Source organism: Aquarana catesbeiana, linkage group LG12, assembly GCF_042186555.1.
Source record: "Aquarana catesbeiana isolate 2022-GZ linkage group LG12, ASM4218655v1, whole genome shotgun sequence".
NCBI classification, from domain to species: domain Eukaryota; kingdom Metazoa; phylum Chordata; class Amphibia; order Anura; family Ranidae; genus Aquarana; species Aquarana catesbeiana.
Genome location: NC_133335.1, coordinates 163,101,043 through 163,128,583, shown reverse-complemented (window position 1 = coordinate 163,128,583; position 27,541 = coordinate 163,101,043). Strand labels below are relative to the sequence as shown.

The window sequence follows — 27,541 nt, the reverse complement described above, 5'->3', positions numbered from 1 at the left end:
GATTTTATTTTTGTTTTAAAGGCATTTTATTAGAAATAGAAGTGGAAGGTCATTCAATACAGGGATTTTATTGAGCCAAGTATAAAAGCTTATTGAGAGAGCAGTCATAAGAGAAATATAAATGCTTTCTTTACTGACCTTTTGCTTTTGAAATGCTAGCTGCTTGGCCTTCATGCTGACCATCTTGCTTCAATATTTTTAAGCCACTTACCTGGAACAAGTTTGTAGATAAGAATATTAAAGCTGAACTCAGGGTTGTATCATGAAATCAGTGTGCCCATGTGCAAGATAAATTGGGCCCTTTGTGGGCCCAATGCCTATTGATGATTTTTTTTTTTTTTTAATGCTTTTTGGGGGGCAGTGGATGGTGTCAGAGCAATGGACAGTGTCAGAATTTCTTTTATTTGTATTATTATTTTTTTCAATTTATTTTTATATTTTTTTTCACAATGATTGGGAGGGGATAGTGGACAGTGTCAGTAGTGTGTTGTTTATTTTATTTATTTTTTTTTTTTTATTATCTGTTTTATATATTATTTTTTTCACAGTGCTTCTGGGGAAGGGGGTGGGGTATGGAGCAGTAAACGATGTCAGTAGTTTTTTTTTAATTTTTATGTACTGTATTTGTTGGCGTATAACATGCACTTTTTTTCCCCCTGAAATAGGGGGAAAATCACGGGTGCGTCTTATACGCAGATAGTGTACCTCGGATGGGAGGGACAAGCGCCACCTTAATTCACCGAGCCGTCCTCTTCTGTTTACTCTGCTCTCACGTCACATACACAGTCCCGTCTCCGCCACCGGCATTGGACCAGTGTTCTGTCTATCACAGGAGCTGGTCCAATGGTGGATGTGGGACTGTGTGTGTGGCTGCCGACTGAGAGCCGAGTAAACAGAGGATCACAGCTCAGTGATTTCCTGCACTGTTCAGGCTGCATTGATGAGAGATGGTGAGGCTGCAGATGAGCATTGAGGCTAAAAAATAGGCATTAATCAGGCTGCATTGATGGGAGATGGGCTGCAGATGCGCATTGATAAGACTGCATTGAGGATGCAGATGGGCATTGATCAGGCCACATTGAGGCTGCAGATGGGCATTGATTAGGCTGCATTGATGGGAGATGGGGAGGCTGAAGATGGGCACTAATCGGGCTGCATTGATGGGCACTGACCCTTATTTTAATTCAAAGTTGTTTATTTAAAAAAGTTTTTTCCTGAAACTTCCCTCGTAAAATGGGGGTGCGTGTTATATGCCTGTGTGTGTGTTATACGCCAATAAATACGGTATTTATTTTACCGTTTTTTTTTTTTTATTTTGTTTATTGGTCTAAACAGACCCCTGACATCTCTCATTTGAGACAGAGCAAGGGACTGAGGACAGAGATTCCCCAGTCCCTTTCTTAGTAGCCTCCGCATTGAAAATTAATGAACAGGAGACAGAGGGCACACAAGGGGTAGGGCATAGATTGGGGGGAACAGGAGACAGGAGCACACAAGGAGGGGGGGCACATATTGGGAAAACATTTGCTGTTGGAGGACACTGGAGCCCGAGTTGGAGCACATGAGGGACAGTCGGGGTGATCGGTGCGGCGGGAGGGACAGTTGCAAGGAGGAGGAGAAGCGGCTGTCAGCTGCATCACTGAAAGCTATACAGGGAGATCCATGCTTGCAACTATCGCCCCCTCCGCCGCACCGATCACCCCCAACTGTCAACCAGAGACGATCATCCCTGGCTTTCTGTTGGCAAATGCAGTCTTCCTAGAAATTTCTACTCCTCCGCATATCAAGGCATTTTGATATTTACATAACTGAGAGCTATGTAGCACCATGCCAGCCCCACCCACCGGTCATGGCCTGCCTGTACTGCATAGAAATAAATCAGAAACCCAATCAGGATGCCACTGTCTCTAAAATAAGATATGTCATGAAAATGTTTAATTTGATTAAGATTTTGATTTAGGGGGGTGCAGGGAAGACAAAAATATAATCGGATAAAACATCAGATTTATATATTAATTATTTTATTAGAAAGTACAATAGTAAAAAATGCAACAAATAAAACAGCAAAAGTTTCTCCGGTCATCATCATAGCAGCATTATGAGCTCTTCAATACAGCTAACAATAACATTGCAAATAATCAGAGAGACAAACCATAGCATGGAAGTGTTCTCAAATAAGGACATAGGGAAAAGGTTATGATCATTAGCAAAGGAGGCAGAAGATATACATCTGGGCCACAAGGGGCTCAGAACACACAAAACCCAATCCGGTTTATCCATATTGAAATGTAAATCCGCACAATGAAGGGGGGGATGGGTAGGAGATATTGGGGAAATCTAGCCTCCACGTGCCTGAGAGTACAAACACACTCAGAGCCACATAAGGTCTTTAGGTCAGCCTGAAGTAAAAAAATAAAACCAAGTATAAAAGACAGTAAAGAACAAAAAGAAAGAGGGTAGCCAGGAGCTCATTAAGAAAACATCAGATTCAAAGTTAAAACCGTTGTATACCTTCCATTTATGATTTGTACCTATACGTAAGCCTATAATTAAACTTACCGATTAGGTACTGTAAATATCTCCTAAACGTGCGCCGTTTAGGAGATATTTACTGTATACTGCACCAATGATGTCATTGCGCATGCACTCTGAAGGAACTGCCGTCCGTGCCGTTTCTCCAAAAGCGTGTGCCGTGACCGGCGGTTCCCGGTCACTCGGCTCCGGCCAATCACACAGCCAGAGTCCGCGGCCCCGGAAGGAAGACAGGCAAAGATGGATGCAGCCTACAGCAGGGATGACACAGGCTTCGTTTGCAGGTAAGTGTCACATAATGTGCTAGTATGTGATTCATACTAGCACATTATGCCTTTACTTTGCAGGGAAGGAAAAAAAAACACCGTAGTTTACTTCCTCTTTAATAAATTAACATCCACTCAAAAGGAAGTCATCAAATAGTGATTTTTTTTTTTTTTTGACTGCAGAGTGGTGCTTTTTTATCTCCTCAAACAGCTTTTTTTTTTTTATGTGAAGTGTACAAAATGACATTTTTTGCACAAAAATTGCACAGCTCTGGAACGCCGTGAAACACTGCATTCTGGTGTGAACATGACACAAATGTATTGTTTTCTCTGTGTGTCATTGCAGTTACCTGCTTTTATTCATGATGAAAAACACACAGGTACCAGCACATAGTGTGAATGGGCCCTTAAAGTGGTTGTAACCCTTACATATACTCAGTGAAGTGACTGGCCTCAGGTGATACACAGAGATGAAAAAAATCCTCCTACATAAGTTTATACATGTTTATCTGCGATCTTCCCTTTTCTACATCCGTTTAAAGTCCAGAATTTATAAAGCCTGTCTGAGCTGTCCAAAAAGGGTGTGGAGAGCTGAAGTTACTCTACAGAGCTCAGTGAGGAGAGCTCTGACAGCTGATTGGCGAGAAGAGATACACCCCCTTCACACAGCACACAGGAATAGAGTTGAGGCTATCAATCTGCCGGAGCTCCCTCCACTGTCACCATTTCTTCTTGGTGTCAGGAAAACTTGTGAGAAGTGATTTATGCCAATAGAGGAACGAAGTAGCAGACAGAAATGTTACTTGGTGCACTGGATTGAGACAACTACACACCATAGAAGGATAAGCTTTGTTCATAGTTCATGTCTGAGGTTTACAGCCACTTTAAGGAAGCTGTACAACTTTTTTTTCCTTCCATTTTGTTTTTCTGGTCATTTGTTCTGGTGTCACATTCAAGACCAGTGTTCTATGTGGTTTTTTTTTTCCTGATACATTTTTTTGTGCTTAATGCATGTAAGCCAGAATTGGTTTCTTTTTAATTGGCTACATTCTGTGTCCTGTATATTGGAATTGATTTGTTCTTGGTATCTTTTCATTTTACTTCAACCAGTATGCATTATTACCCTGTTTTCTTTCTGGGCAGGTTCCTGTTTAAGAGTTATACTGCAGCCACATCAGGAGAACGTCTTGGTGGGATGTTGTCATATCTGAACGATGTATCTTCTCAGCATGTACAGCCTCAGCCTTTGGCTGGTCGGTCTCAAATCAACATCAATGATTTGCTTAGTCTGGTGGAGGCCTATAAACAGCGGGCAGCTTGGTAAGGACAAATGCATAGAAAGCTGAAGTTATCTTGACTGCTTTGATTACCCTTGTGGCATACGGTGACAGTCTTCTAGTCGCACCAGAGCTTCTCTTTTCATTCTCAGTCAAATGCAGATTGAAGTAGGTTCATTTATCTTAGAACATCAAATGCAGCTCAAATTGCATGTGATTTCACAATATGATTGGCCCTGCGAGACTGGGGGGTTTGGCCCCAACAGTCTGGGTAACAGCCCAAAAGGCAACTCAGGGTGTCCATTGGAAAAGAGAAGAGGGAGGCGGAAGAGCCCTTATAGTGTAATAAGTGACTCAAAAGTGAATAACTCAAAAAGTTTATCAATTGGATACAACAGAAAAAAATGACTTCCATCTCTTGAGGCTGAGGTCACCTTCAGACACACAACCTTTCTGTTAGCACACCTGGTAAATACCATATCGCCACAAGGATTGAAATGGTCGTTGTCGATGCCAGTGGAGTCACAGCCCTGAATCCTAAGCGAGGTTCTCAAACTGCTGTAGGTGTGTTAGAGGGCTAGAAAAACCTATCTGTGATCTGAACAGCACAAGCGCAAGTTATTGTATGTCTAAGGATAGGTCGGAGACTTCTGATTTAATGAACATTGAAAAGCAACTTGATGTTCATTGAATCAGATGATTCCGACCCATCCTTGGACATTCGATAACTGGTTCTTCTGTCGCTTGGATCACCAACTGGTTTTTCTATGGTTATATAGTTAGGTTGAAAAAAGACACAAATCCATCTAGTTCAACCAAGAAAAGGGGGAAAAGATTTTTTTTACACAATCCTATACCCACAGTTGATCCAGAGGAAGTAAAAAAAAAAAAAAAAACAGCAAAGGTTGATCACACACGGGTTGAACTGGAAAACTATTGCCTTTATTCAACCTTGCCTATAATGAAACTATGATCCCATTTGCTCCAGTAGGGAACAAAAATCCTTCCTGATCCCCCAAAAGGCAATCTGATATTCTCTGGATCAACTTAATTGACCAGGGGACGGACTGCACCTAAATGAGGAGGGTGCAGATCTGCTGGGAGTGAAGATGGCCGAAATGTTAGAGGGGCTTTTAAACTGGGCGATGGGGGAGAGGGTCCAGAGGTAGCGATAGGCAGCGCGAAACATATTCCAGAGGGTAGTATTGGGGACATTAGTGGTAGGTTGACTAAAGCACATAAACCCCAGGTAAGTATAGTAACAAGTCCTACTTGCACTCTCGGAACACCCAATAAGAGGACAGTATGCGACCGGTCTAAACTGCGTGGCATGTTCACCAATGTCGGAAGCCTGGCGAATAAGATGGGAGAACTAGAGATACTGTTGTACGAGGAGGATTTAGATTTTGTGGGAATTTCAGAGACTTAGGTTCAACAGCTCTCATGATTGGCTGGCTCCATTCAAGGGTATTCCCTTTATCGCAGGGATAGAGAGGGTAAAAAAGGGGGAGGGGTATGCCTGTATATCAAGAATAACATACAAGTGAATGTGAGAGATGACATCACTAAGGGAGCTAGGGAGGAGATGGAATCCTTATGGGTAGAGCTCCAAAGGGATGAAGCTAAGGGGAAAATAATACTGGGAGTATGCTATAGGCCCGTTAACCTGAGGGAGGAGGGGTTGACGGACCTCCTATCACAATTTGAATTGGCAGCAAGGATGGGAAGTGTCATCATAATAGGGGATTTTAATTATCCAGACATAGACTGGGCGGAAAGAAACCACGCATTCGTCTAAGGAACGCCAGTTCCTAGATGTCTTGCAGGACAATTTCATGGGTCAGATGGTAGACGCACCAGCTAGAAACAAAGCATTACTAGACCTACTGATTACCAACAATACAGACCTGATCACAGATGTGGAAATAAGGGGCAATTTAGGAATTGGCAATCACAAGTCAATTAGCTTAAGTATAAATTCCATAAATAGGAAACATAAGGGGAATACTTTCCCAAACTATGAACCTTGCTAGAAGGTGTAAATTGGGATAAAATCTTAGGAACAAAGAACACGGAGGAAAAATGTGTTTTCTTTAAGCGCATATTAAATAAGGGCATAAGCCAGTGCATCCCATTGGGAAATAAATTTAAAAGAGCGAACAAAAGTCCTGGATGGCTTAACTTCAATGTAACAATGCATATAAAAGCAAAAGAGAAGGCCTTCAAAAAATACAAGACTGAGGGATCATCATTAGCATTCAGACTTTACAAAGAATGCAACATGGAATGTAAGGGTGCAATTAGGGCAGCTAAGATAGATCACGAAAGACACATAGCGGAGGAGAGCAAAAAAAAAATCCCAAGAAATTCTTTAACCACTTCAGCCCTGGAAAATTTGGCTGCTCAATGACCAGGCCATTTTTTGCGATTCAGCACTGCGTCGCTTTAACTGACAATTGCATGGTCGTGCGATGCTGTGCCCAAACAAAATTGATGTCCTTTTTTTTCCCGCAAATGGAGATTTCTTTTGCTGGTATTTGCTCATCTCTGCGTGGTGTTTTTTTTGTTTTTTTGTTTTGTTTTTTTTGCACTACAATTTTGAAAAAAGCACAATATTTTGTACTTTTTGCTGTAATAAATACCTCCATTTTTTTTTTTTTTTTTTTTTTTTTTTTTTTTTTTTTTAAAAGCGAATGTATTCCTCAGTTCAGGCCGATATGTATTTTTCTACATATTTTTGGTAATAAAAATTGCAATAATTATATATATATATATATATATATATATATATATATATATATATTGGTTTGCGCAAAAGCATCTACAAAATAGGGGAAATATTTATGCCATTTCTATTATTAACTTTGTTTTTTGCTAGTAATGGCAGCGATCAGCGATTTTTATCGGGACTGCGACATTATGGCGGACAGATCGAACTCTTGACACATTTTTTTTTGTTCCATTGACAATTATAACAGCGATCAGTGCTATAAAAATGCACTGATTACTGTGTAAATGTCACTGGCAGGGAAGGGGTTAACACTGTGTTCCCTAGTGTGTGTTCTAACTGTAGGGGGATGGGAGTGACTGGAGGAAATGACAGATCGTTGTTCCTAGCTAGTAGGAACTCACGATCTGCCTCTCCTCACAGAACAGGGATTTGTGTGTTTACACACACACACCCGCAGTGCAGTGGGTGCGCGCCTGCTATCCCCCTTAAAGGGACCGACGTACAGCTACGATGGTTTGCTGGATCGTGTTGACCTGCCGCAGTATGATGACAGCGGCTGGTCGGCAATCGGTTAAGTATATAAACAGTAAAAAAGGGAGGACAGACCATATTGGCCCCATAAAGAATGAGGAAGAAAATCTGGTTACAAAGGATGGGGAGATGACGAAGGTATTGAATTTATTCATCTCCTCAGTCTTCACGAGGGAATCTGGGTCCTTCAGTAATCAAAACTGCAGTGTTCATCCTCATGACACATTACAGGAAGCACCCTCATGGCTAACAGAGGACAGAATTAGAAATGGACTTGGAAAACATTATTAAGTCAGCAGGAGGGTCCTGGGGGAACTTGGTCAAGTAATTGCCAGACCTAACTTTCCTAACTTTTACTGACTGGAATGGTACCAGCTGATTGGATAAAAGCCAATGTAGCTCCAATATTTAAAAGGGCCAAAATACATCCCTGGGAATTACAGACCAGTTAGCCTAACATCAATAGTATGCAAGCTCTTGGAGGGGATGATAAGGGACTATATACAAGATTTTAGTAATGAAAACTGTATCATTAGCAGTAAACAGCATGGATTCATGAAGAAACGTTCTTGCCAAACCAACCTATTAACCTTCTATGAGGAGGTGAGCTGCCATCTATATAAAGGAAGGCCGGTAGATGTGGTGTACCTGGATTTTGCAAAAGCATTTGACACAGTTCCCCATAAACGTTTACTGTACAAAGTAAGGTCCATTGGGATGGACCATAGATTGAGTACATGGATTGAAAACTGGCTACAAGGGCGAGTTCAGAGGGTGGTGATAAATGGGGAGTACTCGGAATGGTCAGGGGTGGGTAGTGGGATCCCCCAGGGTTCTGTGCTGGGACCAATCCTATTTAATTTGTTCATAAACAACCTGGAGGATGGTGTAAACAGTTCAATCTCTGTATTTGCGGATGATACTAAGCTAAGCAGGGCAATAACTTCCCCGAAAAATGTGGAAACTTTGCAAAACGACCTGTACAAATTAATGGGGTGGGCAACTACATGGCAAATGAGGTTTAATGTGGAAAAATGTAAAATAATGCATTTGGGTGTCAAAAATATGAATGCAATCTACTCGCTGGGGGCAGAACCTCTGGGGGAATCTAGGATGAAAAAGGACCTGGGGGTCCTAGTAGATGATGGGCTCAGCAATGGCATGCAAAGCCAAGCTGCTGCTAACAAAGCAAACAGAATATTGGCATGCATTAAAAAGGGGGTTAACTCAAGAGATTACAGTACAGTACAGAGAAGGGCAACAAAGCTGATAAAGGCACTGGAGGATATTAGTTATGAAGAAAGGTTACGAGCACTGAACTTATTCTTTCTGGAGAAGAGACGCTTGAGAGGGGATCTGATTTTAATTTACAATTGCCATACTCGTGACCCCACAATAGGGATAAAACTTTTCCGTGGAAGGGAGTTTAAAAAGGCACGTCACAGACCCCAGAGACCCAGGCCATACGAAAAACAGCCATCCAAACATATTTGACCGCTTCTGGACTGCCAGCACTGACAGACGAACAATGTTCTGCACTAGAAGCACCCATCACTGTCACTGAGATAGAAGCCACGGTGAACTCCCTACCCAACGGGAAGAGCCCAGGCCCCGATGGGTTCTCCAAGGCCTACTACAAGAAGTTTTTACCTCTGCTATCTGAATCAATGTGTAGCTACTTTAATTCCATAGCAGACGGCGCGGCTATCCCTAATGAAGCCTTACTGGCTCACATTTCAGTAATACCCAAAGAAGGGAAAGACCCCACTATGCCCCAGAGCTACAGACCCATATCTCTTCTCAACGTAGATGTTAAAATATTAGCCAAGATCCTAGCGACCAGACTAAAACAACTAATCCCACTAATAGTCCACCCCGATCAAACAGGGTTCATTACTGGCAGGGAAGCTAGGGACAACTCAATTAGAGCAATCCACCTAATCCATTGGGCCCGAACATCTCCCGCACCCCCCCCTTACTTGATCCTATCTACCGATGCGGAGAAAGCCTTCGATCGGGTGGATTGGACTTTTTTACGGGCTACGTTGGAAGCTTTGGGCCTCCGTTCCCATATGCTTACATGGATAATGGCCCTATACTCAGACCCACATGCTCAAGTAAAAGTGAACGGTTCCCTTTCTGCGAGGTTCCCGATCAGAAATGGCACGAGGCAGGGGTGTCCCCTATCCCCACTCTTGTTCGCCCTTGTGCTGGAACCATTCCTGCGCACTGTTAGGGCAAACCCAAATATTAAGGGGCTTACGGTAGGTCCCACAGAACATAAACTTTCGGCCTATGCTGACGATGTGTTATTCCACATCACAGAGCCTCTAGTCTCGTTGCCTAATCTGATGCGGGAACTTCAAAATTTTGGAGAGTTGTCTAATTTCAAAATTAACTACACGAAATCAGAGATATTACCCATTCAAATGACGTCCTCCCTGACAGACCGACTAAAAACTGCTTTCCCGTTTACTTGGACTAAATCATCCCTAAAATATTTAGGTATAAGACTGACAGATAGATTTGAAACCCTATTCAACACTAATTTTCCTTCCCTAATAACAAATGTGAGGAAAGACCTGACTCAGTGGGCTAAGACAGCCTTCACTTGGACTGGAAGGCTTAATATTATTAAAATGAATGTCTTACCCCGAGTACTGTTCTGCATGCAGATGATACCAGTGGCTTTACCTAAGAGTTTCTTTACTCAATTAACCAGTATAATATCCACCTTTGTGTGGAACAATAAGAGACCGAGAATCGCCATTAGATTGCTGAGGCGCCACAGGGATATGGGGGGCCTGAGTCTTCCAGACGCACAAAAATATTATCGAGCTATGGTCTTACAAAGGATACTAAATTGGCGCTTCCACGCACACTCCAAGATATGGGTCTTATTGGAGAAGTATATAGCGGGAAGAAATCTGGCATATGCCCCGTGGCTGGCCCGGGAGCACAGGGGATTATCAATCTGTGCGTCTCCATTGACGACCCAGCTTTTGAAAGCCTGGGACCGACTCAATACAAGTCTGAACTTGGCGCCCCCCGTGTCACCTCTGGCCCCACTGGGAGGGTACCAGTGGTTCCAGCCTGGAGAGCAGATAGGATTTTTTGGCTCCTGGGTAGATGACAGTAATGCCTGTTGTGGTAGACTGATGGAAAGTGGTAAATTAACCTCACTAGAAGCCCTCAGAGCCCGGTCAGGGAGTTTCCCTATGGACTTTTGGCGATATAGACAACTTCATCACTTTTTTAAACAACACGGAAGCTCTATAAGAGATATTTCCTCCCTTACACCGTTTGAGCGCCTATTCATAGACGAAGAACCAATTCCACATATGATCTCGGGACTGTACCAGTTGCTCAGCTTTGCTACCCCAACAGTGAAACCGCCATACATCAGGATGTGGGAACGAGACTTGGGGGTAGTCTTTACTTCTGCCCAGCTATCTGCCCTCTATCAACTCACTCGGTCTAGTTCCATTGATTCTAAGACGCAAGAAATGAACTACAAAATAATGATGCGCTGGTACCGGGTACCGGCAGAGTTAGCGAAAATATATCCAGCCACGTCGGAACTATGTTGGAGAGGATGTGGCCACAAAGGCACTCTCCTCCATATTTGGTGGGATTGTCCTGCAATTAAATGCTACTGGGAGGATATTAAATCACAAATTAAAGATATCATGGGCATTGAAATTCCTCTCTCTCCGGAACATTTCCTGCTACACATTCCTCCCATGCCAATAAGCCAGTATAAAAAAAGTATACTACCCCACTTGCTTAACGCGGCAAAGCGGCTTCTCCCTATATACTGGAAGCGGTCGCAAGTCCCATCCAGAGAGGAATGGTATCGCAAGGTGGGAGATATCCGTGAGGCAGAGGACTGGATTGCCACATGTAAAGGAGTTAGAGACCGCTTCACTGCGATGTGGAAACCCTGGACAATATATACCTCAGACTTAAGTCACATTCCTTCTAGCCTAGACATAGCCCTTCTTGAGCTAGCTGACCCATCCTTGAAAGGACGCCTTATTGACCCACAGAGGGGAGCAGAGAACCAAGACCTGAGATAAACTAAAGTGACAAACACTTAAGGGACAAGTGTTCCCTTCTATTGTTCTAATTTTTAGTAGGTTTGGTACTGTCGGGAGGGCCTCGACGGGGGGCGGAGCTGGACGCAGGTTCCCAGGTATGTTCCAGACTATTTTTTCTTCTCTTTTTCTTTTCTCCTCTTTCTTAAATACTCTATTGAGCTTTAACTAGATACGGTTGTTCGTTTAAAAACAAAATAATGTGTTTGTTGCCAGGTGACGAATAGGAAATGACTAAGCAAGGGAACCGGATGGTCCTTGGAGATTTATGGCCTTGAGACACCTCGGACAGGGGGTGTTCTAGTGTCATTATGCTGGTATGGCTTTGTCAGGTGATTTTGGGGGGGGCTGGGGGGTGGGGAGCGCGGGGAGAGGTTAGTTGGAGGCGTATTTTGCCCCCCTCTCTCCGGGGGACCCCGCTCAGACCACCTTAAGAACTGTTTGCACAACTGAACTTAGCTTAAACCCTGGGAAAGACCTGTCCAGTTTTTATAGCTCCGGGACTAAGACAAGCATGCTTTTAATTTAGAAAGAAAAAGGGAGAGAATTTTTTTTTCCTCTCTTCTATTTTCTGTTTTTGTCACCTGGCACACTGTTGGCGTATTTTTCTCCCTTTTTTCTTGTAATCAAAACTAGCTACACCAGTTAAAAAGTGACTGTCTAGTATTAAGTATACATGTCTGATAGCATTGATGTTCTTGTTTTTCTTTCCATGTTACTCATCCTTTTTGTCAAATAACAAGAAAAAAAATGACTGGTATAACACCTAAAAACCGTTCATCCAGATGGATGTGATTCTATACTCACAGTTTTATAATTTTGCAATGTGATATCCTGTCTTTTATAAATAAAGATTTATAAAAAGGCACGTGGCCGCTCATTAAGATTAGAAGAGAAGAGGTTTAACCTTAGACTGCATAGAGAGTGCTTTACTGTAAGAGCAGCAAGGATGTGGAATTCACTTCCACAGGCGGTGGCTTCAGCAGGGAGCATCGAACGTTTAAAAAAAAAACGATTAGATAAGCACCTGAAAGACCACAACATACATGGATATACAATGTAATGCTGACATATCAAATGCATAGGTTGGACTTGATGGACTTGTATCTTTTTTCAACCTCACCTACTATGTAACTATGTAATTTTACCTATAAATATTAGTATCCAGTTATATATATATTTTTTTTCTAATATAATCTTTTTATTTAACTCCAGTAAAGGGTGTAACCCAATCATTACAGCAATGACATATAAAGAAATTGAGACTGTAATCGTATATATCTCAAATTATAGTCAACATATATACAGAGGACATCAGTAACAACAGTAAACATCAATAGAGAATTCAGTTGGATTGCTTAGTAGTAACCTTTATCACAGTTGTGATTGTGTGATTTATACAGAAATAGTAAGGTCCTCCAAAGAGAAGAAGAAAGGGGGGTAGAGTAGGAAGAAACAGAATGGGGGGGGGGGGGGGGGACAAGAAAGTATGGGGAGAGATAACGATGGCCCAGGGCAACAGAGATAAGTAGCTACCCTTATCTTTAAAGTGGAGGGCCACCCTGAAAAAAAAAAAAATTACACCGAAAATCCTAAAAGAAATAAAAAAAAAACATTTGAAAAAAAAAACATTTTTAAACTTGCCTAAACCCTTGTTGCTAGGCAGTCTTCCTAATTTGCCTCTTGCTTTTCCGCAGCGTCTTCTGCTCCTCGGTGAGCGGCCCCGTTGTCTTCTGGGAACTGTGTGTGTTCCCAGAACACCACGGGGCCATTCACAGAGCGCCGCTCGCGTGTGCGCAGTAGTAAACTGGCTGTAAAGCCGCAAGGCTCCACTGCCTGTTTCCCTTACCTAGGATGGCGGTGCCGGGACCCGAGAGCTGAGGGACGGGCCGGCCTCGGGCAGCCGACATCGCGGGCACCCAGGACAGGTAAGTACTTATTTAAAGTCAGCAGCTACAGTGTTTTGTAGCTGCTGACTTTTAATTTTTTTTATTTTTTTAGGAATCCAGCTTTAAGCTACCTATGTGCCAAAGAGGGCCTCCTTTCCCTCGTCCAGAGACAGTAAACATGTTCCAGAGACTCCAGGTCTTTGTGTATTTCTCACATTTATGTTGCGCTGTGAGAATTAGAGCTTCCATTCTATTAATATCCTCCACTTCCTGCAGCCAGTCTGCGGTGGTCGGTGGGAAATGTTTCCAGTGTAGAGGAATGCAGGATTTAGCGGTGTTCAACAAGTGCCGCACAACAGACTTTTTATACGTTTTTGGCAGGAATATTTGATACATGTAACAGGAAAAATGCCGGATCATCAGGTATCTTATATTCCATGAATTTCTGAGTGATAGTACGAATATCCACCCAAGAATTTGTCACATTAGGGCAGGACCAAAATATATGCAGCAGTGTTCCCCTGCTCCCCTGAAACCACCAACAATGGTCTGAGGTGGCAGGATAGTATTTATGCAGTCTAATATTAGTGAGGTACCATCTAGTCAATATTTTGAAGTTAGTCTTTAGTACTTTGGTGCAGATCGATGATTTGAGGGAAAACCTGATATTGTTTTGCTTTTGTACATTTTTGTTTATTTTGTACATTTTAGGAAGGAATCCTTTTTTTAAAGCGATCTACTGAGCTGGACAGAACCAGCTCTTGAGGTAGTCTAATCCCCATTTTCAAAGCTCTTCCTGTGAAGAAGCCTTTCCATATATGGAGATTAAATCTCTTTTCCTCCCAGATGTAAGGAGTGCCCTCTTGTCCTCTGTGATGACCTTAAAGTGAATAACTAAACACTAAGTTCACTATATGGACCATTTATGTATTTATTCTAGACCTCTTCTACCACACCTAGATCATGGTACCTGTCATTTAATTTTAGGTGATCTTAGATGCATCTTAAACTGATGTCAGATGGTCAAATGAAATTGGAAAGTACCTACAAGACTGTTACATTTGCTCAAAGCCCCACAAGACAGGCCATTACGGTGGTTGCTTGAAAGATCTTGCACAGCAAAGAAAATGCATGTCCCCTAGTGTGTTTTATAAAGAGCATACTCTCTTAACATCGCATACAAAGAATTTGGTTCTCTGCTTAGATTAGCGGTAACAGCAGCCTTATTTCTGTACATGCACCCCATCTTCAGCAGGTATTCTCTGGCGCAGAGTCTTTTTGGGCAGGCAAGTTAGTTAATCTGGTTTTAAAAGTCCACCAACATCCACAGCCTTGTTGGCTATGAGGAAATGTATTGCCTGGGTTGAGTTTTTCTAGTCCTCTAGTTTCCTTTGGTTGAACTAGGAACTAGATGGTCTTTTTTCAATCAGACTAACTATGCAGTAATTTGCTTTTGTTTTTGCCTGAAGTAGGCAAATACCAGGTATTTCTGCACATTCTCCCGCCACCATAATTGCAAACAATTGCATACCACCATGCAAGTTTATTAGACGACCTTTCTTGGGTACAATCCAGCCATTATCTGAAGTGTGTAGTTAGTTTCCACAGTAATATATAACCTCCAACACAGTTAAACATAGCAGGAAACTAGCACTTTGATTTTTCAACCTTTCATTTTGTCGTTCTGTTATAAATTGCACATTTAGGATTTTTTTTATTTTTTACTTTTAAGATCCCAATATGTTACAAACAGACTGTACAATCTTTGTACAATCTCCTTTAGGTTAAGCAAAACTATGTCATATAAGGGAACTATAGATCTAATATATATAGATTGTGTGTGTGTGTATGCATGTAATATAAATTTTATATATATATATATATATATATATATATATATATATATATATATATATATATATATATATATATATATATATATACACAGAGCAATAAATATACAGCGGGTAAAATAGCACGTTACCATTTTTCTAGGTAAATATATTTATAAAGGTGCTATTGACATGAAACTTTCACCACATGTCTGTAACAACTCATGCGATCCATACATACAGAGAAGCCAAAACAAATAAGTTCTGACATTAAGTTATGTGTAAAAATATATATACTTTTCAAAGTAGAGGAAAGCCACACCCAGTCTTCAATTGGTGCAATGCGATCTGGTCATTCCACTGACCTTATATAAGAAAAAGTCCAGAGAATTTCTTTATTGAACCATAGTTCAAACAAGCAAACAAACATAACATGATGTGTAAGTTCATTACGTTTCGGACTTACAAACTTAAGCCCTTCTTCAGATCAAACACACATCTATCTATCTATATACATTCACAGTATCTCACAAAAGTGAGTACACCCCTCACATTTTTGTAAATATTTTATTATATCTTTTCATGTGACAACACTGAAGAAATGACACTTTGCTTCAATGTAAAGTAGTGAGTGTACAGCTTGTATAACCATGTAAATTTGCTGTCCCCTCAAAGTAACTCAACACACAGCCATTAATGTCTAAACCACTGACAGCAAAAGCGAGTACACCCCTAAGTGAAAATGTACAAATTGGGCCCAAAGTGTCAATATATTGTGTGGCCACCATTATTTTCCAGCACTGCCTTAACCCTCTTGGGCATGGAGTTCATCAGAGCTTAACAGGTTGCCACTGGAGTCCTCTTCCACTCCTCCATGATGACATTACAGAGCTGGTGGATGTGGAAGACCTTGCGCTCCTCCACCTTCCGTTTGAGGATGCCCCACAAATGCTCAATAGGGTTTAGGTCTGGAGACATGCTTGGCCAGTCCATCATCTTCACCCTCAGCCTCTTTAGGAAGGCAGTGGTCGTCTTGGAGATATGTGTTGGGGTCATTATCATGTTGGAATACTGTCCTGCGGCCCAGTCTCCGAAGGGAGGGGATCATGCTCTGCTTCAGTATGTCACAGTACATGTTGGCATTTGTGGTTCCCTCAATGACACTCATGCAGCCCCAGACCATGACACTCCCACCACTATGCTTGACTGTAGGCAAGACACACCTGTCTTTGTACTCCTGAAGAGGAACTTCATCTTTCAGCATGACAACGACCCAAAGCATACATCCAAATCAACAAAGGAATGACTTCACCAGAAGAAGAATAAAGTTTTGGTATGACCCAGCCATAGTCCAGACCTGAAAAGACGAGTGGGCAAATATTGTCAAGTCAAGATGTGCCATGTTGATAGACCCATACCCAAAAAGACTGAGTACTGTAATAAAATCAAAAGGTGCTTCAACAAAGTATCAGTTTAACTACTTCAATACCAGGCACTCCTCCCCCCCCCCCCCCCCTTCCTGCCCAGGAAACTTTTTAGCTTTCAGTGCTGATGCACTTTGAATGACAATTGCACAGTCATGCAACACCGCCCAAACTAAATGTTTATCATTTTCTTCCCATAAATAGAGCTCTCTTTTGGTTGTATATGATCTCCTCTGCGGTTTTTAATTTTTGCGCTATAAACAAAAAAAGACCGACAATTTTGAAAAAAAAAAAAACTGATGGGCACTTTTAGGAGGCACTGGATACTGAGTGGCACTGATTAGCACTTTGATGGGGCACTGGCACTTTTTTGACTTTTTTGGACACTGGCACTGTTGTGGGCACTGATCTGCACTTTTATGGGCACTGACAGGCTTTACAGAGGGGGACAGGCTGGCAGGTGATGGGCACTGATTGGCAGCTGATGGGCACCTTTTGATGGGGGCTGTGCTGATAATCAATGTGCTGATTATCAGCACAGACCCCCCCTGATCGGCTCTCCCTGTCAGCGTGAACCGAGGAAAGCCGTTTACCGGCACTTCCTGGTTTACGCGATGATCAGCTGTGTTTAGTCACAGCTGATCATGTGGTATGAAGTCTCTGTCAGAGGCTTCATACCACAATCGGAGGTGCGGTGTGTCACACTGACACGCCGCACCTCCGATCGCCACGCTGCGCGCCCCTGTGGGCGCACGCCGGCTCTGTTATCTTGATCGCGTCATATGACATGCGATCAAAATAACTAAACCACTTTGCAGCCGTCATTTTGCTATACGGCAGGCGGCAAGTGGTGAAGGGTGTGCACACTTATGCAACCATATTTATTTTTTTATTTTTAGTTCCCTCCACCTAAAAGATTTCAATTTTGTTGGTTAACTGAGTTGTACAGTTTATAGGTCACATTAAAGGTGGAAAAAGTTCTGAAATGTTTTATCTTTGTCTAATTTTTTTTTTTTTTTACATTACAGAAACCTGACATTTTAACTGTGTGTGTGTGTGTGTGTGTGTGTGTGTGTGTGTGTGTGTGTGTATATTTATATTTTATATATGTGTACAAAAAGAAAAAGGGCGCTCTCACGGTGAGTCCTAGTATCATTACATATAAACAATTATAACAAACTCCTCTACAAATAATACTCAAATGTTCAAAATTCAGGAAATCACAAATCTATTTTAAAAAGTCCATGATATTGGTGATTTCCTTAATCAAATATTGCAGTTCCACCATAATTAAAGTGCTGTAGTGCCAAGTGCTGTAAACAGTTGGTGTAGTCTGTGCTCCCCTCCTAAGTGCCCACTCCCCAGCTGCCATAGACACTTATAACAGAAGTCATGTGCACTTTGCAAATCATCTCAGATGCTGGGATTAGTAGTCCTCCAATGAGGATCTTTCTTTGGTGATAAATCTTTTTCTCATATGTAGTATAATAGCAGAAAAAAGGAAGAGTATATAGCATAATTTCGTCTATTAAAATATTTATGTAAAGCACAGTATTCCACTCACTTTACAAAATAAAGCAAGCATTAAAACCAGAAACCAGATATACGCCGCCACTTGCGTGTCACTGGACATATCTGACATCCCCACCCAAGTGACCATGGGTGGTGAAGTCAGATCCGGCCAGTGACACACAAGTGGCAGTATACAGTACTTCCGGTTTTTGTGCTGGTTTTATTTTGTACAAAGTGAGTGGAATACTGTGTTTTACTAATTTAATGATGTTATTTACAGCACTCTAATTATGGTGGAATTGGAATATTTCATATAAGGCAACTACCTAAGGTGTCAATTTAACTTGTTCTCAATCTGGCAGGTCCTTGAACTACATAGTTGTTGGTAGATCTAAAGGTGATTATACAGTCAGATTGCAATGTGTATTAAGCTTTGAAGACCACTTTGTCTTGCCAACATTCATTTTTAATGGACAGCACATGCAGAGGTGTCTTGGGCTCACACTAGACTCCCAAAATAGTCTTGCTAACAAATTTTAATGTGTGCACATACACGATTTAAGGCATGTGGTCAGCAGGGTTTGTCAGATTTCTGTGCTTTAATGTATGAATGTATCACAATCTCTAATGCATTTTTAAAAATATGCTAGTTGGTATAAATAACAAGCACTTCGTGGTGCCCCCATATATCTGCAGTGGCTTAAATTACTCATTACATGTACAATGTAATTAAAATGCTGGCCCATTTTAAAGGGGCAGAACTCCATCACATAGGAGTGTGAGAGCTTGCCCGCTCCCTTCTGCTCTTCATATTCTTATTGGCCCCTTGCTGTGATTCAATTTCTCACTGGCTAGTAGAAATGTTTTAAGAGGCAGGAGAGGGCATGCAAGCTCTGTCACTCTAAGGCCCCTTTCACACTGGGGCGGTGGGGGCGTCGGCGGTAAAACAGCGCTATTTTTAGCGATGTTTTACCGTCGTTTTTGCGGCTGTATTCGGCCGCTATCGGTGCAGTTTTAACCCCCGCTGGTGGGCGAAAAAGGGTTAAAACCGCTCATATAGCTGCGCTGCCCCATTGATTTCAATAGGCAGGAGCGGTGAATACACCGCTCCTTCACCGCTCCAAAGATGCGGCTTGCAGGAGTTTTTTTCTTCTCCTGCCAGCGCACCGCTTCAGTGTGAAAGCCCTCGGGCTTTCACACTGAACAAACAGCAGCGGCTGTTTTGGGTCGGTTTGCAGGCGGTATTTTTAGCGCAATAACGCCTGCAAACCGCCCCAGTGTGAAAGGGGTCTAAGGAAGGGACAGAGCTTTGTCAGTTCAGAAAGGTTTTTGGCCATACAGCAAGCAATTACAACAGGTATGTGCCTACCCTGTTATATTTTGTGCCACACTTGAGCCTAATATACAGCAGTTCTGCTTTATTATTATTATTATTATTATTCAGGATTTATATAGCGCCATCAGTTTGCACAGGACTTTACAATATGAAGTGAGACAAAACGGCAACAATACAATGCAATATAAGCGAGTTAGGAGGGCCCTGCTCATAGGGACTTACAATCTAATATCTTTAAATGCAGTAATACAATGCATCAATGTTTAATTCACTCTTTTCATTTCCTTACCTCCAGGCTTGTTGTAGGTGCATCTAGGAGTGTCCAGGCTGATTTGAAGCGTGGAAAACGTAAAGAGGATGCTTGGAACAAAAACTCTGTAGATCTGGTCCGGGCATCTCAAGTAAGACAAAATTTAAATCTGAATGCTAAACACCCTTTTATGTCTTTCTTTTAATAGCCATCTTAAGTATATTTCAGTTTAGAGTGGGCAGACGGGTTGAATAACCTTTCCAGTTAGTTCAAAACTGATTTAGGCAGGGGGCGTGGCCTGACACAGCATGGAGTAGGACGTGTGGACACAGAGCTCCGTCCATTACTCCTTTTCCTAATTAATCCTGGACTTTCTAAACTAAAAATCCGGCTGGATTGTGCCCTTGGGACACCTAAAAAAGAACCATCTGGTCCCTGTGGAGGAGGAGCGCACGACGACCCGACCGGAGCGGCGATCTCCCGCTCGGCGGCGCAATAAATTTAGACCGCGGCTTCGGCCTACCACCGGAGGTCGCGGCCATCTTGGTCCTCCTCATCTGCGGCCCTGCCTGAAGCCTGCCTCACTATACAGGTACCCAACTGCTGGATAACCCCCTGGGAGAGCTGGACAGCACTCATCTCCTTGATTACTGGCCTATTTAACCATCAGAGGCCCAAGGAGACGGACGTCCATAACCGGCCTAGTTTGCGGCCTAGGCCTATATGCTGTGACCGGCGGCCATTTTGGCACACCTTCCTCCTCTGCCTGTACTGCAGACACAGTCTGGGGTCCTGTTATTCCCCTCTCAACAGAACCTACTCGGCCCCCTGTATCTTACAGGGCATAGCTCCAGTCTGCCAAATTCTCTGAGAGAGGAGGGGTAACACCTCGCACATTGACACAGCAAGATTAGCTCCTGTCCCCATCTCCCCAGATACCCCAACATCTGGACATCATGTCGCCATCGAAATCTCAGAAAGCCGCCACATCTAAGTTAGATCAATTCCGCCGACAGGACAGGGAGGACCAGGCGGAAAATGGCGGCGACGCTACACATGGCGAAGAGCGCACAGCGGGAGACACAGAAAAGCTGCTGGAAGCAATAACCCTCTGCAGAACATCACTTGCCTCACAGATAGAAGAAGTTAAGGTAGACATATCCTTGATCAGACAAGACTTCCACAAACTCCGGGACCGAGTTAAAGAAACTGAAACCCCCATCAGTGACATGGAGGACACCATTCCTCCAATGAGAACGGAGGTGCACCACATGAAGCAGCAAATCCAACAACTATTCTCCAAGCAAGAAGACCTTGAGAACAGAAGCAGGAGATGTAACCTCCGCCTCATTGGACTGCCAGAGGGGGCTGAAGGTAAGGACCCCACACTTTTCCTGGAGCAATTGCTCATCAAGACTTATGGTAGAGAGGCCTTCTCCCCCATGCTGGCAGTTGAAAGAGCTCACCGCATGCCCGCCAGACCACCACCACACGGAGCCCCACCACGTACTTTTATAGCCAAAATGCTCAACTACAGAGATAGAGACGCTGCCTTGCGACTTGCAAGGGAGAGGGGCAACATCCCCCTAGGCAACGTAAAAATAGCGGTGTTCCCTGACTTTTCGGCGGAGGTGCAGCGACGCAGACAAAATTTCATGGAAGCCAAGCGCAAGCTTAGAAACCTCAACATGAAATATGCCATGCTGTTTCCAGCGCGTCTCCGTGTAGAACACGATGGCCGTGTTTCCTTTTTTGAAGATCCCGCTGAGCTGATGGCCTGGATGGAACGCAGAAACAACTTGGAAAAGGCGGATTAAGGTGTCTGTGAGTATGTAATTATACATTAATCTTCCACACGCATACCCCTGCAATAGATGCAACAGCAACTCAATATCAAATTTCCACACTGAACACTCACCCCCATTTACTTCACCAGTTGTTATCATTGTGAAGATAACCTAAGGGGTAGAGGGACACAGTGTCTACACAAATATCCACACGTACTCCCCTGTTGTGGGCTTCGATCCAGTTTATATTCTGCGGATCACTGCTGATACACAATGCTGGAACTTTCCTGGGATAACTTCTTAAGTGACCGAACTACACTCATTACTTTTTACACCTCAAAGGAGCTCTGGGCTACTACAGTCCTGCAATCCACAAGCAGAGTGCAGCGTACTCTGCCCCCATGCAAGTCTGGAATTGACGGCCTAAGAAGAAACTACCACAACAGCACCAACCCTGATAATGTGCAAACTCCAGATACACACCTGAGTGAAGAGAGGCTAGCCTTCTCTGTGTTTTTTCCTTTATGGAAAGAGAAGTTTAGAGGTGCACAGACACTTATCCTACTTCAAATACTTTACTTTCATTATTTTTTCTCTCAATATGCCGTCAAGGCCGAGACTGCAAAGAAAGTTTTGTTATGGGTGAATGCTAGCATCAGTTGGGGAAGATGCAAAGCAGGGAGGGGGGAGGGGAAACACACAAGTTGAATTTCAATGTATGCGTTTTAATGTTCGGGCGTGCATCACTGGCATACCTTATGTTTCACTGGTGTTCGAGTGCTGTATGCAGTGAGTTACATCACATGACCAGAAAGAATCTAACCCCATTTATTTTTTTCCTATTAAGGAGAGAGGGGTGTGGATTGAGACCACCAAAGCATATTCTATTACAATTCCCGTTTCTATATCAATACGCTACCCCTCAATATAGTGTCAAGTTCGGGTCCACAGGGAAAGTATTGTCATGCATACACACCGAGATCAATTGGAGAGAATACGTCTCAGGGAGGGGGGGAACTAAAAAGCTGGATTCAACCACACGTGCTTCGGTTTACATGTGTATGACAATGCTATATCCTACGCCTATCTGGTGTTCATTTGCTACCCATAACAAGTTATATTGCGGATGTATTGGGAGCCTGATACTTTCTGTTTTGTTTCTTCTAAAGAAAGGGAACTTCAGGCTGGGTACGCAGAAGTCCATCCCATTTTACTTATTGCCCTCTTACTATTTCTTCTTTTACTATGCTGCCAGATGCAAAAGCATAAAGAAAACTCTGTTACTGATGCAAGCTGACATTGGTTGGGTGGGGGACACTGCAGGGAGGAGGGAGTGGGGAAGGGAAGCTGAAAAACTGAACTTAATTGTGTGCACTTTAACTGATACGTCTGCAACACTAACAAGTCCTGGTTCTATCGGGTGTCTCCTGGACAAATGCAATATGTTATATCACCTATCCCTTCTGTCTAACCATTCTACATCGCCCTGCCACAATGGAGCTAAAGGCTACATTAGTATACTAATATATAGTCACAAACAACAATGCCCAAACTGTCATTGAAGTTCCTTACATGGAATGTGAGGGGATTGCGTGACAAAATTAAACGGGCGGCAGCTCTCGCATTTCTTAAAAAGCAAAGAGCAGATGTGGTGACCCTGGTTGAGACACATATAGAGGGTAGACTTCAGATGACACTCCGTCGCCCATGGGTGGGTTGGGCGTTCCACTCGTCTCACACAACACACTCAAGAGGTGTCTCGGTACTTATCGCAAAAACAGTGCACTTTGAACTATGCGAGTTACACACTGACCCACAAGGTAGATATATATTTATATCCTCTAAATTACACGGGGAACCCTTCTTGATCCTGGCTGTCTATGTCCCTCCCCCATTCTCCACCTCCATACTACTGGAGGGAATTTCCTTCATAGCAAAATACCCAACAGCTCAAACAATATGGATGGGAGATTTCAATAGTACACTCAATGAAGAATTAGACAGACTGAGACCAACTCCACTTGCCATAAACCCTCCCAAGGATACTAGACTCGCCAGGCTTTTCTCACCCTTTCACTTGATAGACACCTGGAGACATAAACACCCGCACACGCGTAAATACTCCTGCTTCTCAGCAACACACAATACTATGTCAAGAATTGACTTTATTTTTATATCCCAAAATCTGTTAGCACGTCTCCTTGAGACAGAGTTTGGTCCTAGACTGCTCTCGGATCGTGCTCCATACTGGATCACCCTTACCTTCCACATAGATAAACCACCAACTTCATGGCGCCTCAATCCGTTCTGGCTGACGTTGTTGCCAGAGGATGACGACTTGTCAGCCGAATGGGAGATCTTCTTCCGGGAAAACACAAACTCTGCCTCTTTCCTGATAGTATGGGAGACCTTTAAAATACACGCCAGGGCCACCCTAATAACTCGCATCAACAGGATCAAAACAAACTCATCAGACATTTATGAGAAGGCGGAGACTGAATTCTCACGCACAGAACACATATATCAAACTGACCCATCCCAAGCTAACGCCTCCCACTTAAAACTACAATCCAGGATTATGAATCAACTCCAATACGAAAAAGCAAGACAGAAATTATTTTTTGCCAAACAGAAGTATTTTGAGCAGGGAGAGAGAGCTGGAAAACTCCTGGCGTTTCTGGCTTGAAATGAGGATAGGCCCCCAGTGGTAATTGCACTTCAGGGCCCAGAGGGGCAAAAAATCACAGATCCTCCTGCTGTATCATCTAAGTTTAGGGAGTTCTTTATGGACTTATACAACTCTAGGACCCAAGAGGGACCAGATGATATGACTCCCTTCCTGGAAGGAGTAGCATTCCCTCAACTTACGATTGAACAAAGGGAGCTTCTAGAGGCCCCTCTCACTAGGGAAGAAATAGACACCGCAATTGCGAGTTTCGCCAAATCTAAATCCCCTGGCTCAGATGGGTTACCCATAGAATTTTACTCTCATTACAATGAAATAATCACCCCCAAATTGCTTACCCTCTACAATGTCATGTTTAAACAATTCACCCTCCCAGCCTCTATGGGTGAGGCCACAATAGTCTTAATACCTAAACCGGGCAAGGACCTGGGTAACCCGGAATCCTACCGCCCTATCTCATTATTACAGGCTGATATCAAGATCCTGGCCAAAATCCTAGCCATGCGACTCAATCAAGTGATACTCAGCCTTATACATACTGACCAGGCAGGTTTTATGCCGGGACGTAACACTTCCTTTAACCTACGGAAACTATTTATAAACCTGCAGGCTACACATGAGAATGTAGGCACAAGAGTGATAGTCACCCTTGATACAGCCAAGGCTTTCGACTCGGTTGAGTGGGGATATCTCTGGTGCTGTCTCGAACGATATGGCTTTGGTCCAAAATTCATTCAATGGGTACAATTACTATACCAGAACCCTAAGGCCAGAGTGGTGGCGAATGGATGGCCGTCTCAGAAGTTCGACCTCCACAGAGGCACGAGACAGGGCTGCCCGTTGTCCCCACTACTGTATGCTCTGGCTGCGGAACCACTAGCTATTTCTATTCGGACAGACCCAGAGATCATAGGATTAAAAACTGGAACCCTTACAGAAAAAATCAGCATGTATGCTGATGACACATTACTATATCTGGCGGACCCAGGTCCTTCCCTCCACCGGGCTCTTCAGACAATTGAACGTTTTGGGAAATTCTCGGGTCTCAAAATAAATTGGGAGAAATCCCAAGTTTTACCAATAGACACCTTCCCACTCACGGAATTCCAAGCCACCCTACCATTACAAAGAGTAGACACAATTAAATACCTAGGAATAAATACCTCCAACAATTCAGCAGACTATATAACACTCAACATTAAACCATTATATTCCCTTATTAAAACTAAAACGCAGTCGTGGACCAGACTGCCCTTAGGAGTATGGGGCCGCATCAACCTTATAAAAATGATACTACTCCCTAAAATATTATATATACTCTGGCATGCCCCAACATACATACCTCTAAAACACTTTAAAATAATGGAGTCCCTTATCAAACCCTTTGTGTGGGGGAAAAATAGACACAAGATTGCATGGCAAACCCTCAAAAACCCAACAGACATGGGAGGCACAGCACTCCCAGACTTTAATCACTACTATATTGCGTCCCAACTCTCCCAACTTTACCATATAGATAAGGTGGACAGTGAAAGATTCCGGATGCTACTTTGCCCACGATGGGCCCAAGGAACCTCAGATTCTATATATGCTATCACCATGGGCACTAGGACCAATGAAGGTAACACACACAGAACATCCCTGATATACCAGTACAGACGCATCTGGGAACTCGCAAACAATAAACTTAATATACCCAGACATAACGACTTCACTCCCTTATGGTGTAACAGAGACTTACCAGAGCTCCACAACATCCATGACCCGGGACCTTGGATGGAGAGGGGTGTACTCTACTTACACCATGTCTGGTCGGGTGGAACCCTTAAAAGTTTTGACACCCTTAAAGAGGAATTCCATTTGACCAACAATATGGTATTCAGATTAAAACTGATTTAGGCACCTACCATTTGTTTCTTGTTGCATCAGACGTAACTGATAACAGTGGTGGGCGAGTGGACTGAATCAAGAGATGCTAGGTGACATGGCAAAGCTCTTCCAGAGACCTCAAGGCAAGGTTTGTCTACTCAACATGCCCGGGGTGTCAAAGGATCCTAAATTGAATAGGTTGCATTTATCTCAGACCTCTAGGCCTGTCTAGGCCTATTGTGGTGCCTTCAGTTTGGAACTAGTAAATTCTTATATTTCTTCTTTTACTGACAGGTTCCCTTATGAATCTTCTAACACACCGGTGGCAAACACAAGGCCCGCGGGCCGAATCCGGCCCACCAGGCCTTGTCATGTGGCCCTCTGCCAGGTATCCCAGGCAACAAGAAAACATCCCCCCCCTCGCGAGTGGCACGGCCGGTCAGTCTCCATGAGAACAAGTAAACATCTTCCCCTCCACCCCCGCCTCCCTCAGCTTTGCCTCGGCCAACGATGCCGCTCTGTCTCCACCTCCACCCATGCCTCCTTCAGCTTTGTCTCAGCCAACGATGCCGCTCTGTCTCCGCCTCCACCCCCGTCTCCCTCAGCTTTTCCTCAGCCAACGATGCCACCCTGTCTCCGCCTCCGCCACTGCCCTGTCCCCGCCTCCACCCCGTCCTCGCTCTCTCGCCTCCCCAGTCCCTCCAGCGACGCCAGCTTTTTGCATAGTGACATTTTTCCTGCAAAGTGCCAGAGATTGCTGACAGCTCTGTTTTTTTTTTTTTTTTTTTTTTTTTTTTTTTTTCCCCCCCATCCAGCAGGCTGCGTCCTGAGGGCTTTTTAAGCACTTGTGTTGATGAAGTGTGTGCTGCTTATTTTGAAGTGATAGTGAAAAGAAACATAGCAAAACTGAGTGATACTAAACACAGAGATCTGCCCACAGAGGGAGGTACCGCATATAGCCCAATAAACAGGAAACTACTAACTATAGCCCAATACAAAGGGAGGGAGCCGCCTATACAGGGAGGTACCAGAGCTGGGCCAGGTAGAAATGTAGGAAAGAGAACAGATGTGAGGAAACTTGGGGCGCATTCCTGACCCCTGCACTCTGTACGTAGCGCATTCCTGACCCCTGCACTCTGTACGTAGCGCACTCCTGACCCCAGCACTCTGTACGTAGCGCACTCCTGACCCCTGCACGCTGTACGTAGCGCACTCCTGACCCCTGCACGCTGTACGTAGCGCACTCCTGACCCCTGCACGCTGTACGTAGCGCACTCCTGACCCCTGCACGCTGTACGTAGCGCACTCCTGACCCCTGCACGCTGTACGTAGCGCACTCCTGACCCCTGCACGCTGTACGTAGCGCACTCCTGACCCCTGCACGCTGTACGTAGCGCACTCCTGACCCCTGCACGCTGTACGTAGCGCACTCCTGACCCCTGCACGCTGTACGTAGCGCACTCCTGACCCCTGCACGCTGTACGTAGCGCACTCCTGACCCCTGCACGCTGTACGTAGCGCA

The 27,541-nt window shown here is 43.7% G+C and overlaps 1 protein-coding gene across 2 annotated transcripts in view; it reads left to right on the top strand.

The window, feature by feature from the left end:
* Positions 1 to 27,541, top strand: part of ACOX1 (acyl-CoA oxidase 1) — a 96,972-nt gene that overhangs the window by 55,178 nt on the left and 14,253 nt on the right. For both annotated transcript variants that reach the window (XM_073606136.1, XM_073606135.1), the window contains exons 10-11: positions 3,942 to 4,118; positions 19,723 to 19,828. In XM_073606136.1, the coding sequence (XP_073462237.1) occupies positions 3,942 to 4,118; positions 19,723 to 19,828 (283 nt within the window). The remainder of the gene's footprint in view (positions 1 to 3,941; positions 4,119 to 19,722; positions 19,829 to 27,541) is intronic.